This window comes from Hippichthys cyanospilos, chromosome 4 (genome assembly GCF_059441005.1).
Source record: "Hippichthys cyanospilos isolate Australia breed blue-spotted pipefish chromosome 4, RoL_Hcya_1.0, whole genome shotgun sequence".
NCBI classification, from domain to species: Eukaryota; Metazoa; Chordata; class Actinopteri; order Syngnathiformes; family Syngnathidae; genus Hippichthys; species Hippichthys cyanospilos.
Genome location: NC_142372.1, coordinates 11,699,268 through 11,714,894, shown reverse-complemented (window position 1 = coordinate 11,714,894; position 15,627 = coordinate 11,699,268). Strand labels below are relative to the sequence as shown.

Genomic DNA, 15,627 nt, shown 5'->3' with positions numbered 1-15,627 from the left:
CCGGAAAAGATGTGGTCACGTGACTAAGTAGTCTTAAACTCACGTGGTCACCCTGCGCAACAATACGCATGCGTCGTCACTGGTGAGGGAGGAGGAGAAGGAGGAGGAGGAAGTTAAAGGACAACATTCTACTGTATACGTTTTTTGAATTTGTGGTACTTATCCAGTGGCATAAATTGTTTGTTTTTATTTTTTTATTAGCGCCAATAATAAACACTCCAATCTAAGTCTATTGAAGCGTTTCTCAATTTATTGAAGTAAGTTCTTTTACATCTGAAATATTTCAACACCAAGTTAGTAAAACATTAAATAACATTAAATATTACATGAAAAACAGCTTGTAAATATTTTCTATATTTGATTGTTATTTAAGATGTACAAACTTCTGAACTTGAAAAAGTATATGGCCTAATGTAATTAAGGTTGACGGTGTGAATTTTGCATATATTTCAGATGCAAGATGCAATCCAGTTTATTGAACCTGCTCCACATGAACAGTTTCAGACACAATTACCAAATGAATCATGAAACATCTGCTAGCTTACAGCCTTTTAAATATGCCCCTAGACATTTGTCTTCAGAGCTTCAGCGATTTGCAGATTCATTAACATAAATCGTGCAAGCACTGCAATGTGAACTCACTTTGACAAATCACATTGTTTACAATGTCAGACAGGCAAACAGTCCAATTTAAGATGTCTTTTTGAACATTTTTAAAATAGATAATGCTCTTTTTGTACTGAGCTGGCATGTGTGAGCCTCTTTACAGGCTATGAAATTATCCGTATCTGCATGTTATGTAATTATAATAGCTCGCCAGCAAGTGAGCTGATTCAACCTGACTTTTACGATATAGTGGAGCAGAGAATGAACATTATGGATGTTTATTTCCACTGCTTCGGGGCTGTTTCACATATACTACATAAACATACAGCATGCTCCATGTGAGTAAATTACGTTTTGGTAAGAGATGGGGGACTCGCAGGCTTAAAGCAAAAGCAGGACACCCACTGAGGGAGCCTTATTCATAAATAATGGACCTCTGGGATATACAGGTGCAATTAGGATTTCCAAAATGGTAGCGGTAAACATTTTGTCTTTCTATTTGCGGCTAAACCACTGCAACCTCTTGTAATATTAATGTGTGCATTATGGACTCTTCTTAGTTGTCCTTTTCGGGGTACAGGTACTGTACAAATCAGGGGCGGACCTACCATTAGGCAATCAGGCAATTGCCTTAGGGGCCTGAGATTTCCAGGACCACCCAAATGTCTCATAAAGAATGATTAATTAAGTTTTCTTCTATTCAAACAGGTTTAATTGTCTCAACCTGGTTACGCACTCTTAAAACCACATTAAAATAAATCACGATCAATTCAAGTTCTTCATCCTGAAATATTACTGCTTTTTACTTTAAATTATCATCAATGTCACATCCTGAACCCACTATTGGCAGTGGCCTTTGTTTTTAACCAGTCATATTTTACATTTTCAAAATTAGGTAAACCCCTCTGATTTCTTGATTATTCAAAGAATAATCAATAGATAATTAATTCTAAAAAGATTCAATATTGACACGTTCTCATGTATAATGCGTACTGTTAAACAGGAGAAAAAAATCAGATTGTATTGATGCGTTTGATAAACTTATACATGTGTCTGTGTATATGGGCTTGTATTATTATAAGGAGATTGAGGTTTTAAAGGTCATGCGTGTCTATGAAAAGAGATTAAACATGTTCTGCCAATGTGAGGACAGGCTGCATGTATATATTCCATGTAAATTATTACAACATAGCATTACATCACAGCATAACATTTTTTTTTAAATGAGAAACCTTTGAACAGGTTGTACTAAGTAGTCCCATGTCAAATTTAACCTGTGTACTAAAATGTATGTGAGATTTACCAGTGTGTGTTAAACGCTTGAAGAAATAATGCTGGTAATCTGGAAACTGTAAAACTGTTGGCGCCACACATGGAGAGTATTAGTAATGTGACAGTGATGAGCGTTCGAAAGAACTTTTCCCACCAGATGAGTTCCCACACCTGCTACAGTAGGGTTGAGTGCAAACTAACTAGTCGCTGTTACACAGTAGTCATTTGTGAACTGAGCCCAATAAACAAAGTCTGTGCAGTGAAGCAGATGATTCAGACAAGTCAAACTTCACTCCTCGAAAGCCTCAAGAACTGCATGAGCTGGTTGGGCTAGCAAGACAGACTCTTTTAGCCTGCTGCTTGGTACATTCAGTGCCAACCCCTGGGATTTGAGCCTCGGGCAGGACTACACCAGATGACACATTCGCTCCGAGGTAAAATGAGTTCCTGAGTTTTAGAGTTGAGACTTTAGACACGCTACACTAACATTGTATGAAAAATCAATGAAGGTTAATGTCACTGCAGCAATGCCACACTATCTCCAGCAAATATTCATTTATGGCATTGCTAGAGGTATTTATCAACTGGCTATTTGGGTTTGATTGTTTTTTTAGTTTATCTGATTATATTTTAGTGCTTTCAAGAGATTAAAAAAATCAGATCTGTAAAGAACTGATCTAATTCATTTCTTTCTCAACAAAAAATGTCTGCGAAAACCCCGCTACCATGTATTTTTTTGGATACAATTTGTGGCAGATAAAAGTATTGATATACAAAAACAAAAAGGAAGCTTCAGTCATTTATTTTTAACCATAAGGAGGAATGTTGCTCTTTTCATTTGTCATGACCAAATGATCATAAGATGACATTTAAGTGGAACATTGTCCATCCTGTCCAATACAGACTGAAGCGTCTTTTTTTTCTTGATCCGTGATGAGTTCAATGTCATCATACTGCCTGGTACCATAAAGATGAAAAGAGAAATTGGCCAGAAACAGTCAAACCCTCAAGGTAGGGACAATGTAATCAACATTATGATGAAAACGAGCGCTATTCATTCTTCGTGCATACAGAAATCTGTTCTTTATATGAGGCCATTGCCACTCAAGCTATTACTATGCAAGGCTTATGCCTGCAGGTCAGAGACCTGCTGTCAACATTCTAATAAAGGCCAGCCTCACAGTGATGGACACACGCTATCTCTATCATCCTTGATGATCTCAGTCTGCCGCTCATAACCTTGATGCATAGCAAATAAGGTCATGTGGATACATGTGCTCAACAATGCCATAGATCCAACATACATGTCACGAACCCAGTATGACTAAAAAGGATTCGTTTTAAGAGAAAAAAAACAACACTTTTTTACCTTCATACATTACACACACACCTAAAGGAACTGGAGCCACATCCATTACTTTACGGTCCCTTTTTCCTGACATTCTTATCAGGAACAATTAAACATTTAAGAGGCGCGGCGCCACAAATTAGCACCGCAAGAGGCGGACGTTACGAGTAATTTCTCGATAACACAGTAGCTAGAAGGGACGGCGAGTAATGAATGTTGCAAAGGAAAATGAAAACATAATCTAATATAGGAATGAAGAATGGTTTTTAACGGTTGCTGTGTGATGCTAATGGCTTGTCTGTTTGTCCACTTTAAAGTATCTCAACAGATGTTTGATTTAGACCCAAGATGCTGAATCTTAATGACGTTGTTGTTAATTTATCTAGTATGTCTTTGGCTCAAGACGACATATATGGAGTAAGATCGCTGACAAAAAGACGTATGTGCGTTTAACAATTAGTATGAGGACAACTCTAAACTGTGTTGCGTTTGAATTGTTTTTGGTTGGCTTTAGAAATTGAAAACTTGCAAGCACATGATATTTTGAATGAATTTCTTGTTTGCATGACTATGACCACGCGACACGACTTAATGTCCCTGCACACATCCCCCCTTTGGATTCGCGGCTCTGATCCTATGCATTCGTGGACCTGGATATGCAAATTAAGATGACATCACGCCTTTGCTACCAGGCAAAGTCAGTCGATCTGCGAGTCATCCGCGCCACCATTAGTCACGCACGCATACGTCTTTTTGACAGCGATCTTACACCATACATCAACAGCTGATAGTTTGCAACATGAATGTCCAATTTAGTCATAAATTATTTTATGAAATTAGACTGACAGGCGTATGACCGTAGCTTGCAAACTAATGACCTGTGACTTCAAATCCATATATTGTTTGAAAATCATTAATATGAATTATAAAGTGGTCCGCCACGTTTTTAAGAGATTAACTGCCACATAACCACAACAATAAATAAGTAAACAATAAATAAAAATATTAAAAAATATTAAAAATAAAAATCTTTATGCTTGTTTATGCCAGCAGAGGTCACTAGCTGGTTCAGAAGCTTCCCAAAATGACGCCATTTTCTAATAAAACTGTGGCCCTAAATGGCCACAAATGGCCGCAAATAACTCACAGATCGACTGACTTGGCCTGGTAGCTTGGCGTGACCTCATCTTAATTTGCATATTCAGGTCCACCAATGCAAAGGATCAGAGCCACGAATCCAAAAGAGCATTGTATGCAAAGACGTGAAGTCGTACCTCGCATGGCCATAGTCGTGCAAATGAGAGTTGCATTTAAAATACCTTGCATTCACAATTTTTCCATTCGTAAACTCAACACAATTTAGAGTCGTACTCATACAACAACAATTCAACCTCAACTCAATTTAGAGTCAAACAAATTGTGAAACAGGCATACGTCTTTTTTGACAATGATATTACTCCATAGACATACAGTAAGTAAGCCGCCGTGTGATGAGTAGCTTTTTTTAAACGTAAAAAATTGCCTTAGCTAATACGCATCAGGGTTTAACTTGCAAAATACTGCACACCGCTGACGTTTCCTGAGACTTTTTACTTTGGACTTTCTCTCATTTAGTTTACAGAAAAGCAGCTAAGGGACATGGCAGAAATTTCAAGGCTCCCCTCCCTTCCCCCCACATTTAATGGATTAAGTCAATTGGCCAGCAGGTTGAAATACTGTATAGTATAATCTCCTATGGGCTCAGCCCAAGCAGCATCACAGTCTCTGAGGGCTGAAAACTGCTCTGGTTGGGTGAGACAAACACATTACAGATATTAGTTGTTGTTTCCTGGTGGTTTATAGTTTAATTGCATTGCCAGAATTAGCCACAGTTTATGTGCTCAGTATAAATGCACTCCATTTTCCATATTTTCAACTCAAAAAAATGTCTCAATCTTGTAAATAGAATAAATATAATAATAAAAAATAATCATAACTCGTTTGATGCAAGTAATATATAGTAGTATATTCAGCTTACCTCAACTATTAGTATTGGGAAGAAAACGATTATGGTATGAAGCCTATTCTAATTTCAAGAAGACTTTGAGATGTCAAAATTAGCCTATGTGCCTTGTGTACTATATTTGAATTGCACATCATATGAAAGATGCCCTACTGAACACTGAGACGTTTTCCAGGTCAAAAATAAATAAAAAAAATTTCTCAAAATCATAAAAGATGAAATACTGCCCTCTATCGGTTGAGTGTACCTCGTGGTTTGATATGTGATTACATGAGACGCTGTAATTTTGATGAAATCACTTCACATTTACAGGCTATATGTAAACACAAGCAATACAACAAATGATTTATTTTATATTGTTTGACTAAATCATTCATTACAAAACAATAACACACTCGAAAAACAAACACACACGCAATAAAACATGAAATTCACGCAATACATACGTGGAATTCACACTAGTTAAAAAAGAATGAAGTAAAACGGCTTGTGCAAATTGCCAAGGAGTCATAGTGGAGCATCATGATGAGAAGGAGAGTAAAGACATTCAGAGTTGGGAGAGAAACTCCATGATGGCAATAGTCGTGCTCTGTCCGAATATGAATGCTCCTACTACAATAGTTATGATTCCCCAAACTGTGAAAATGACCCTGAAAAAAAGTGAGAAATGTGTTATTAAAGATATAGTGTCCCAACATACTGTATACTGAACAAAAAAATGCTTATTTCACTCAAGCATTGCACACAAATATGACAAATTTATGTTAGTGAGCACGTCTCACTTTACAGGGATAATCTATCCACCTGCAGTATTGGGTTTACCATAAAATGATAGCTGATAGTTTCTAGTGTCCTGGCCAAAAAGGGTAGCCGGTGATATAATATAAATACATTTGTATTGAAGTAATATTACTCGAATATTTTCAGTTTGGGGGGGGTTACTGATCATTTGGGTGCACTGAAAGATATCTTTGATGTCTAGGTTAAGATATTTAAAAAAATGTAACAATAACATTTAATTTCCAATTTGTTCAGTGTAGAAAGCATTAACCGTATATTTTTGCAAGAACACACTCACCTGGCCCTTGGACTCACGGGTTCATTTTGCATAGTGAACACCAAGCAAAGACCTGAATGACAAGACAGAAAAAACTTTGCAATTACTTCAGCAAAGCAGCCACAGTTTTCTACAATATCAGGTCCTGAGCTGCATGGTGGCGAGCGCTAGGCACGGCCACTCCTTGCCACACTTTTAAGCTATCTAGAGGAAGGAGGGAAAGAAATTCAGCTTCCTGACTTGGCAAATATGACACCATTGAGTAACTTGCTGTTGCTATACTTCAAGGAAGCAGTGTCCGAGTGTCACACGCGAGTGACAATGGTGGGGCAAGGAGTACGGTAAGAACAAAACAGAGCGTTGGAAAGATGTTACAACTTGTAATAAGTTGGAATTCTGAGTGTAAACTATGTTTCATTGTTTTCATGTCTGGTCAGCTACGAGCTCTGCTCTAGGTCGACTTCGAGGGCAACTCCGGCCATCGGTGTTCCCCAACTATGACCAATGGGAAGAAAATGGGAAGGGACAACAGTACAGTTACTGTATAAAGTTGAATAATTAAAGATTTAAATAAATATGTGTTCCGCAGTAATATTTGTCCCATCTTTCACAGTTTAAATATCCTGGTACACACATACACATGCATGAAAAATTCCTGGGGGGTGGAGGGCGAGTCGGGGGTCCTACTTCACGGATTTCACTTTTAGCGGGGGGGGGGGGGGGGGGGGGGGGATTTCAGTCCCCCTGTATCTCTGTAACAGGTATATATACAGTTGGGTTTAAAAAACACACACACACACACACACATACACACACACACACACACACACACACACACACATTTGTGGGCCAAAAAAGACCCAAACCAAATGTATGTCCATTTGACCCAGCTGTTCAAGCTGTTTTGCACAAAACAACACCCAAAAAGGTCATTTTGTACAAGACAAACTCAAAAAGGGTTGTTGTCATTTTTATTTGTATAAAACAAGCCAGAAAGTTTGAATTGATTCTAATATTCTGTTGGTGCTTTTTGGTCCTTGATGCTCCATTGGGTTCTTTTTAATCAAAATGATTTCAGAGTGTATGATGTGGAGCACAGGTGTCGAACTCCCGTCCTCGAGGGCCGGCATCCTACATGTTTTCTGGTTTTCTTTCCCCAAGCTCTGCGGGAGCTTCAAAATGATCCCAATCATTTGAATCAGGTGTTTTTGAGGAAAAAGGTTTGAAAACATGTAGGATACAGGCCCTTGAGGACTGGAGTTCGACACCTGTGATGTGAAGATGTAGTAATGTCACCCATTGACCTTAATGAATCTAATAATATTACCTATTTTTCTTTCATTTATAACAGGAGTTTAAAATAGACTTGTTGTAAAAAGAACTTTTTTTGAGAACATCATGTATTGGCCAGTACAGGTGTACCTAGTATAATATTTTCCAAAACATGTACCAGGAAAGATAAAGATGAAGAAGGCACTGATTCCTCCAATGACACTGATGACCTTGCCCATGTCTGGAACAAACATGGCGATGAGAAGCGTTATGCTAATCCAAATCACGGTGAGAAGCACCCTGCAGCGACTCTCAAAGGAACTTGTGACGATTCCCCGACGACGCCTTTCAAGTCGCACAATAAGGTTCAGGAGAACGGATCTGTGAGACACACACTCTGTTTTGCAGCGTATCAAACACACAACTCACACTGAAAAAGCTATGGATGGGTACGTGCCAAACGTCACACAAAAGTCCAATATCACTAAAGTTTTTTTAGCAGTATGTAATGATACACTAAGCTAACCCAAAAACTTGGCTGTGTGCACCGCTTAGTATTACATACTGTACCTCCCGAGAAGAAGAATAATTGGATAAATAGTAATGATTGATATTCCAAAAAGCAGTCTGGAAATGATCATGACAACATCATTTCCCGGATATGACATCAAGATATCAGAAGCAACTGCTTGACCAAATGTCTTGAATCCATACACACCTGGTGATAGAAAAGAGGACACAGTGAGCATCTTTCATCTCATAGTGGAAAGAGCGTGGAGATTCTCGGGGCTCAACTCACCAGTGAGAGTATAGATAAGGAGACAGAAGAGCATGGAGATGACAGAGATGATGATCCAGTGTGTCAACATCTGGTTCTCCATGCTGCTGTAGATTGCTATACAGGCCTCATGACACTGCACGCATAAGCAGTATTCAAAAGTACAGACTTTCGTTGGACTTTTTGTCCATTTATGAAATCATGGGAAACTAATATTATAATTACAGTATTTGGATTTAAACCATGACCTGATGACAAAATCTCTGTTGTAGTGCCCTCAGTGTGTTTAGTGTGAATAATTCAAAATTTCAGAGGATTCTACCTGGAAACCAAAGCAGATAGTTGGCACAACGCTGAACATGGATGCCCAAGAGCCCACGCTGTAAAAACACAGCCAAAATTAGATGAACACCTGCAATCTAGTGATTGGTTGTCTGTTGCTTCTTTGTATTTTTATATATGCAGACTTTAACTTCTTCACTTTACTGTTATGCCTGCTTGTGAGTCCATATTTCTAAATAGTAAAAACAGAAATTTGGAAATACGTTTTCAACAATATACACACATGTACACACACATTTTCTATATTTATAGGCACCAATGCTCTTATTTAAGAACATTTCGACCGATACCTAAAAAATGCTTTCCCTTTATTTTTTTTAATTATTCAGCAAGGCATCTCTCATGTGTGTCATGTTTCCTTTGTTTGTACATGAAAGGATTTTATGTTTCCATGTTATCAAATTCATGAAGTTTGGAAGTTATATCCTTTTTTTTCTCAAAATCTTTGACTAAGGCTACGTCTTATTAATACTGTATAGGAAGTACAAAACAATGTTTGAAATACATAATAGAAAGTGAAGAAACAATCATGTTCTATAATGTTCTTTGCACACCGGAAAGAGCTGCACAATACTCATTGAAGTAAAGCAAAAAAAAAAAGTGTCAAAATCGGTTTGATGTGAGAACTGTTTGATTTAAGAAGTTAAACTTGGTTTCCATTTTTTGGAATTATACCATCATTGCATATTTTTGTACATAGAGACAAAACATCATGACTGACCCCTGTGTGTACTGTGGCGTTAGAACAGCCGAGTGGTTGTCCATCAAGTAGTATTTGACAATCACCGCTACACACAGATAGGTTGCAGCCAGTGTCCCCAGCACACTGCGGTGAAGAGAAATACAATCAATGACGACAACAGGATTTCATTCTGATGTTTGCAAACCTTGTGTATTTCTGAATGCCGATTTCTTTCGGGATGGACAGCGGCAGGATGATGACGAGACACATGACGAAGAGGGCAAAGCGCTGGTCAGTGTACCAGTAATACGGCATGTCCCCTTCACCAGATCCCGTTATCGTCTCATACAAAGAAATACACACTGGTGAACACAAAAATAGAATAAGAATAACAACTGTAATCATCACACTAAATTTACACTCTGAATAGTTGCTAAAATCATGTACCATATAAGCAATTTTGAAATAACTATATGTTTATTAAAAGCATGTTATCACGATAAGTGCTTGAGCTCATCTGCAATGCCTGCAATGTTTCGGATCAAAATGGATGTTGAGTGTGTGTTTGAAAATCCAATCAAATGCCCTTGTTTAAATTTGGAGCGCAAAAACATTTAAGGGATTAGAATGATGTCAGATGGACAAGCTCGCAAAAGGAAAATGAAAACCAGGTTGCAGCTATGCTTACCAAGCATGTTTATCACAATATTAACTACAATGAAAATTAAAGTATGGATGATAGGGAAAATCATATTATCATGAAAACAATAATTTCTATAGTGAGAAAACGGCTTGCTTCTTTCTGATATGTGCGTCCTGGCCACCAGGAGGCAGTGTAATGCAAAAACAGCAGTTCGTTGAAACTATCACTACTAGGATCACTCAGCCGCAATGCATTTCTATTCATTTTTAGCAGAGGATGAAACATTTTTATACCTAAGAATTTTTTTTTTTAATTGTAAGTCTAAATGTTGTTCCAAGATTTCAGTTCAAATATTCATTGGTGATTATGAATATCACATCGTGACTAATTCCATTTGTTCATCCATTTACCCAACGTCAAATGAATTGAAAACTCCAGCGACAGTGACACCAAAAGCCCCAAAAACGTTCTCGTGTAGATGTTTAATGGGGGTGGACTCACATTTCTCCAGTTGGTCCTGCACCACCACCAGAAAGGCGACACATATCATGAAGAGGTTAAAGCAGAAGCAGACCTCACACAGTTGGCCGATGGCTCGTCCGCACACTTCTCGCACCACGTCCTGGTATGTCTTTTGTCTGCTGACAGATGAGGCATAGCCAAGAATGACCAGTCCACTGATGAGGAACACCAAAGACACCTGCGCGAGAAGCCAAGACTTCAGTTGTCAAAAGACTTGTCTTCAAATATACTTTTCAATCTGTGGTCACTATAGCGTGTATTTGTTAAGATTCCATTCTAAATCGAGAAACCCTTACTTGACCCTTGACCTATTGGCCGCCCTTAGTCTACCTGAAAACCTCACACAGTGACAGCCAGCAGTGGCTTTATTAGAACTCACCCGAGAAAAGCATGTGTCTCTTTCACACCAGGGAGTCGAAGACTTTATTGTGTAACGTGTTATCCCTATATATTCACAATTCTCTACCTGCAAATTTATATGCATATATTAACATATTTAGTTTTTTTACCATTGGTGTTTGCTGCTTAAGGGATCAGCCCAACGCTGCGTCTATTATTAAAGTCAGAGAGGTGGACAAATAAAATTATGGCTGTCCATAAATCAATTGCAGTTTTAATGAGAATTGGATGGAAAATCCATCCTGGAATCAGAATTTTCAGACTTGTTTTCGAAAAAATTGTATATTATTGTTGTTACTTGAATAGAGAGCTTAAAATGCGTGACCTGGATATTTGGGGGATATGTGGGGAACGCGCATGAGCACCGTATACACTTGGGAGTGCATGTGCATGCTTAGGAATAGTTTCCCAGCTAATGAGCATCAAATAAAGTCACTTTTGCAGCCTACTGGAACTAGAACTACTTCCTGCTTCTGTGCCAAAGAACCATGGCTAATGTAGTCAGGCCACATGCAATCTGAGCATTTTTGGTGGCAAGTTTTCAATGTGGGACAGCAAAGTATGTTGGGACAAGTGCTTTTTTTTTCTTTGATGATGATGTTTTTGCAAACATTTTGCATTTGATTCTCATCGCTGTGTAGCTAAGCAAATACTGGAGCTGTGTTCAGTGACCATGCACAAAGAAGAACTACCTTTCAACTATTTTAGTCTGTGAGTGGAAACAACTTAAGATTTATTTGATGAAAAAAAAATAGCCACATGCCAAACAAGTTGCAAGGGTAGGGGATGGAAATTTCACTACGTTCACACAACACTGTGACCTCAACTGTCTTAGTCTGTGAGTGGAAACAATTTACGATTTATTTGATGAAAAAAAAATAGCCACATGCCAAACAAGTTGCAAGGGTAGGGGATGGAAATTTCACTACATTGACACAACACTGGGACCAAGCCAAAAAAATAAAAACAAAAGGCTAAGTGTTAGTGTAGTGATGAACTGCAATAGCATTTAGCATTAGCTAAAGAAATAACACGACCGAAGGTCGCCAGATTGATCCGCGATTAATTTTGTTGTGAAGGGTTCTTGGTAAGAATTTATCGTAAATTAGATTTTTGATGAAATTGTAGTGCCATGGTTTTTAATTTTGAAACTCTGATCACCTGAAGCTTACTCGCTCAGCTATAGGATGCAACTGGTCCAAACATTTCAATATAATGCATTTTGGCGCTGTTATAGCAAAACCATCATACTATGAAACAACTTGCGATTACACTAAGTCAGAATCTGATTCCGACCAATGCGTAATTATGTTTTTATGTTTTATATTTTACAATCTGGTGTTAATTTTCACTCAATAGTGAGTGGCATCAAGCAAATTAATCAAAGCACCACCTTGTGGCACATAGGCAATTAGAAACCATTTTTACAGGAGGTTTGAGGTGGGGCATTATAATTTATACACTTTAATCATTCGGCCTCCAATAATCCTCTACATTTCGAATATGTTCATATGGTAGAATTAGGTGACTTCAATGCTACTTGCTACTTGAATTGACTAACTTCCATGCTACTTTAGTGTTGACCTACCAGCTCCACGCTAACAGCTGTAGTCACTCCCCCGGCCTTCTGGAAGGCCCAGGGGAAGTTAAGTAGTCCAGCTCCAAGCGCAGATTTCAGCATGATGAAAACGGCGCCAAAGGATCCCAGGCGCGGGGGATCTGAATGGGACGCGGACCGAGCCAGCAGGCTGATGCTCTCCCGGGCTAGTTCCTCCATGATGCTCTATATTCTCAGTGACACTCACTCACACTTCCTCGAGGCTCAGCTAATTTCTGAACTCTGGCCCGGTTGCCTTCTGGGTCATTCTGCTCGGCTTTGCGACTGATCCTAGAGATGGGGGAGGCATGCACACATACTGTATGGTCCTGCAGCCTCTTCAGCCACGTGATCTAATTGGACATTTTGACTATTATACATTTCACTCTGAGGTGACAAATGCGACACTCAGGCGTCTGCCTGGCTTCTGCCTCTCTTGCAGCCAGAAGCTTGAATTTCAACGAACCTCATTAGAGATACAAAGAATTGCTGCACTGCAAACATCAGACTGTCTATATAGACTCTTTAGCAAGTAGTAAGTGTTGTGTGAGCAGTAGTTGTTTCTGCTGAAAAGCACACCACCTGAAAATTGTGTTGTGAATAACTTTGGTGCCTCGTGTTAAGAGTGAACAACAACATAGCTTGCCTACTGGGAAGTGGCATCACAGAAAAGTTTATCATAATGAAAGCACTTCATGTTAGTCAATATTACAAATAGGTTACTGAAACCTCCCACACTCCAAAAACATGCATGGTCTGTGTATTGGACAATCGCAATTATACCAAGGTGTGATTGGCTGAGTGAATGGTTGGTCGTCTCTGTGTGCTCTGCAATTGTCTGCCAACCAGTTAAGGGCGTCCCCCACTAGCTGCCTGAAGTCAGCTGGGATAGGCAGCAGCAAGCCTGCGACCCTTGTGAGGTTAAAATGTATTTAACTTGAATAAGAAGTGAACACAATTGTGAAAAATATGTGCAGATTCAATACCTGGGCAATGCATGGATTTGATGGAATGATTCTAGGTATTGTACACGTAAATAATGCAATATCATTTTTTGGTGTAGTTTTGAAGCCCTTAAAATTAAAAACAAAACTGAAATTTTCTTAAACTGGATTCCCTCCATATGAAATTATGTAATCAGGCTGATTTACGATTTATTGATTGGGATCTGGACACACCTAATGAAAGAGTAAAATAAACCAAATATACAGATTAACGTCTTTTGAATTATTATGTACTTATTGGGGGGTGATCACAATTGAAGTTTCACATCAGGCAATATTGATAACTGATGGAAAAATACAAACATAATGTCATTTAAACAATTGTATTCTCACCAATGCTCGTAGGAAAGGTGACATTGATTGTTGTGCCATGTCATGCATGATTGGGTCGTTTTGTTGGTATTGATTGTATCACTTTGTGTCATGTCATGATTGAGTCACTTTGTTGTCCCGAAGGTCAACAAAGGAAAGGTAAGTATGAATAATAGGCAGAAACAGAGAGGCTTTTCTTCAAAGTGGGCGAGACTGCACTGCTCTCCTTTCTGCAGAAAGTCAAATGTTTGGACAATGGCTGTGTTCCGTGTCTTGTCTCCTTTTGATAACTCTGCCAATAATTATTGAATCTTATCTATTTATATAACTGTTTTGCATACATTGTACCATTTGAGGACAACTTGATCTTTTCAGCGAGCTCATTATTTTCTCCTGCTACGTGATAACAGCGCACATGCACACTTCTTCGTTGGTTGGGCTGATTCTTCTTCGCGTTTGGAGTTTGCGGCGCGGTGCCTATTACGCGCAGGAACAATGCCAGGCGTGTTGAAGAAGGCCTATAGAATGTTTGCATTTGTTAATGCTCTGGTCATATAGAACAGAGAACATAATCTGGTTCATAATCCTGAACATGTTTGACGTTGCACACCATCTGTTGCCCGAAAGAGAGAGAGAGAGAGAGAGAGAGAGAGAGAGAGAGAGAGACCTTGTGTGCTATTTGCCACACGATTTTGTCATTGTGTACCGTTTTTTTCAGATTATAAGGCACACTTTAATGCTTTAACATAAATGCTATGGCGTGCCTTATGTGTTGATGCCTAATTGAAGTTAAATAAAGTTTGACTTGTTTGCTGTTTTGTTTTTTGGTTTTCTTTCCCCCACTGTATATTATAAGCCAGTGTGTCTAATACTGTATATGGGAATTCCCTAAAAAGATACTCATTCTTTGAGACTGCGACTTACAATCCAATGCATTTCATAGTCTGAAAAATATTGCATTGTAAAGGCTTTTGGGGTGTTTTATTTTGTTTTTGGTTTTTTTTAGGTTTTTATTGAAGGCTTTCTCACACAATTTGCATAAAGGCCAGATTCAAGGGACACAAAGTACTATAATATGCCCTGAATATAAAATACCTTAACCAGGTATTGGCAGAGGATGAATGGATAGCATTATTCATTGAGAAGTTCAGGATATCTTACCATTGTTAAAATAAATAGTACTTCTCAAAGTCTCACCTTAACGGCTACCTAATTTCACCCAAACACCAATAATTAAAAATATTTCCTGAACATTGTAGGCTATTGTACATAATGCTGTTTCCAGTCGAATCTACATGGCATAATAATGCAAGTCCTATTTTTATTTTACAACACAGTGATATTTAGAAAGATATCAGGCATACTAAACTGAAGGATGGGATTCTGTCTTTTTTTGTAAATAAATTACACAGAAACTTTCAGTTTCATCACTGCATCTCATAATGTTCCAGAAAAATGGCCTGCATATTGACAAATGTATTCAGAAGACACTCTTTCTTTAAATTCGGACCTGGGATACTAAAAATACACCATCATTAAAAGTGTCTTCAAGTGACTTGAAAAAAAAAAAAAATAAACAATGACCTTTAATATGCAATCACACACTGCCATCATTTAATTATCTTGATAAAAAAAATTGTGAATTACTATATATATATATATATATATATATATATATATATATATATATATATATATATATATATATATATATATATATATAGATTATTATTATTATTATTTATATACAAGTAGAATAATGATTATAGGCTAAAATGGCTCACAGCACCT

The 15,627-nt window shown here is 38.1% G+C and overlaps 1 protein-coding gene across 1 annotated transcript; it reads right to left on the bottom strand.

The window, feature by feature from the left end:
- Positions 1 to 5,561: 5,561 nt before the first annotated feature.
- On the bottom strand, positions 5,562 to 15,502 carry slc38a8b (solute carrier family 38 member 8b). Its single transcript, XM_088414143.1, has 10 exons — positions 12,512 to 15,502; positions 10,504 to 10,702; positions 9,565 to 9,721; positions 9,399 to 9,503; positions 8,658 to 8,715; positions 8,357 to 8,471; positions 8,128 to 8,275; positions 7,736 to 7,938; positions 6,307 to 6,358; positions 5,562 to 5,878 (listed from the first exon to the last, which is right to left on the bottom strand). Exons 1-10 carry the CDS (start codon positions 12,698 to 12,700, stop codon positions 5,776 to 5,778), a joined length of 1,329 nt encoding a protein of 442 aa, XP_088270269.1. The 5' UTR covers positions 12,701 to 15,502; the 3' UTR covers positions 5,562 to 5,775.
- Between the last annotated feature and the right edge of the window lie 125 nt (positions 15,503 to 15,627).

What these genes read in the sequence shown, in the direction of transcription:
- slc38a8b (XM_088414143.1), bottom strand. Translation starts at nt 12,700, where the DNA reads ATGGAGGAACTAGCCCGGGAGAGCATCAGCCTGCTGGCTCGGTCCGCG. An exon ending in CTATCTGCTTTGGTTTCCAG is followed by an intron (nt 8,472 to 8,657) that starts GTAGAATCCTCT and finishes TTATGCGTGCAG; the next exon opens with TGTCATGAGGCCTGTATAGC. An exon ending in CTTCATCTTTATCTTTCCTG is followed by an intron (nt 6,359 to 7,735) that starts GTACATGTTTTG and finishes CTTGTCATTCAG; the next exon opens with GTCTTTGCTTGGTGTTCACT.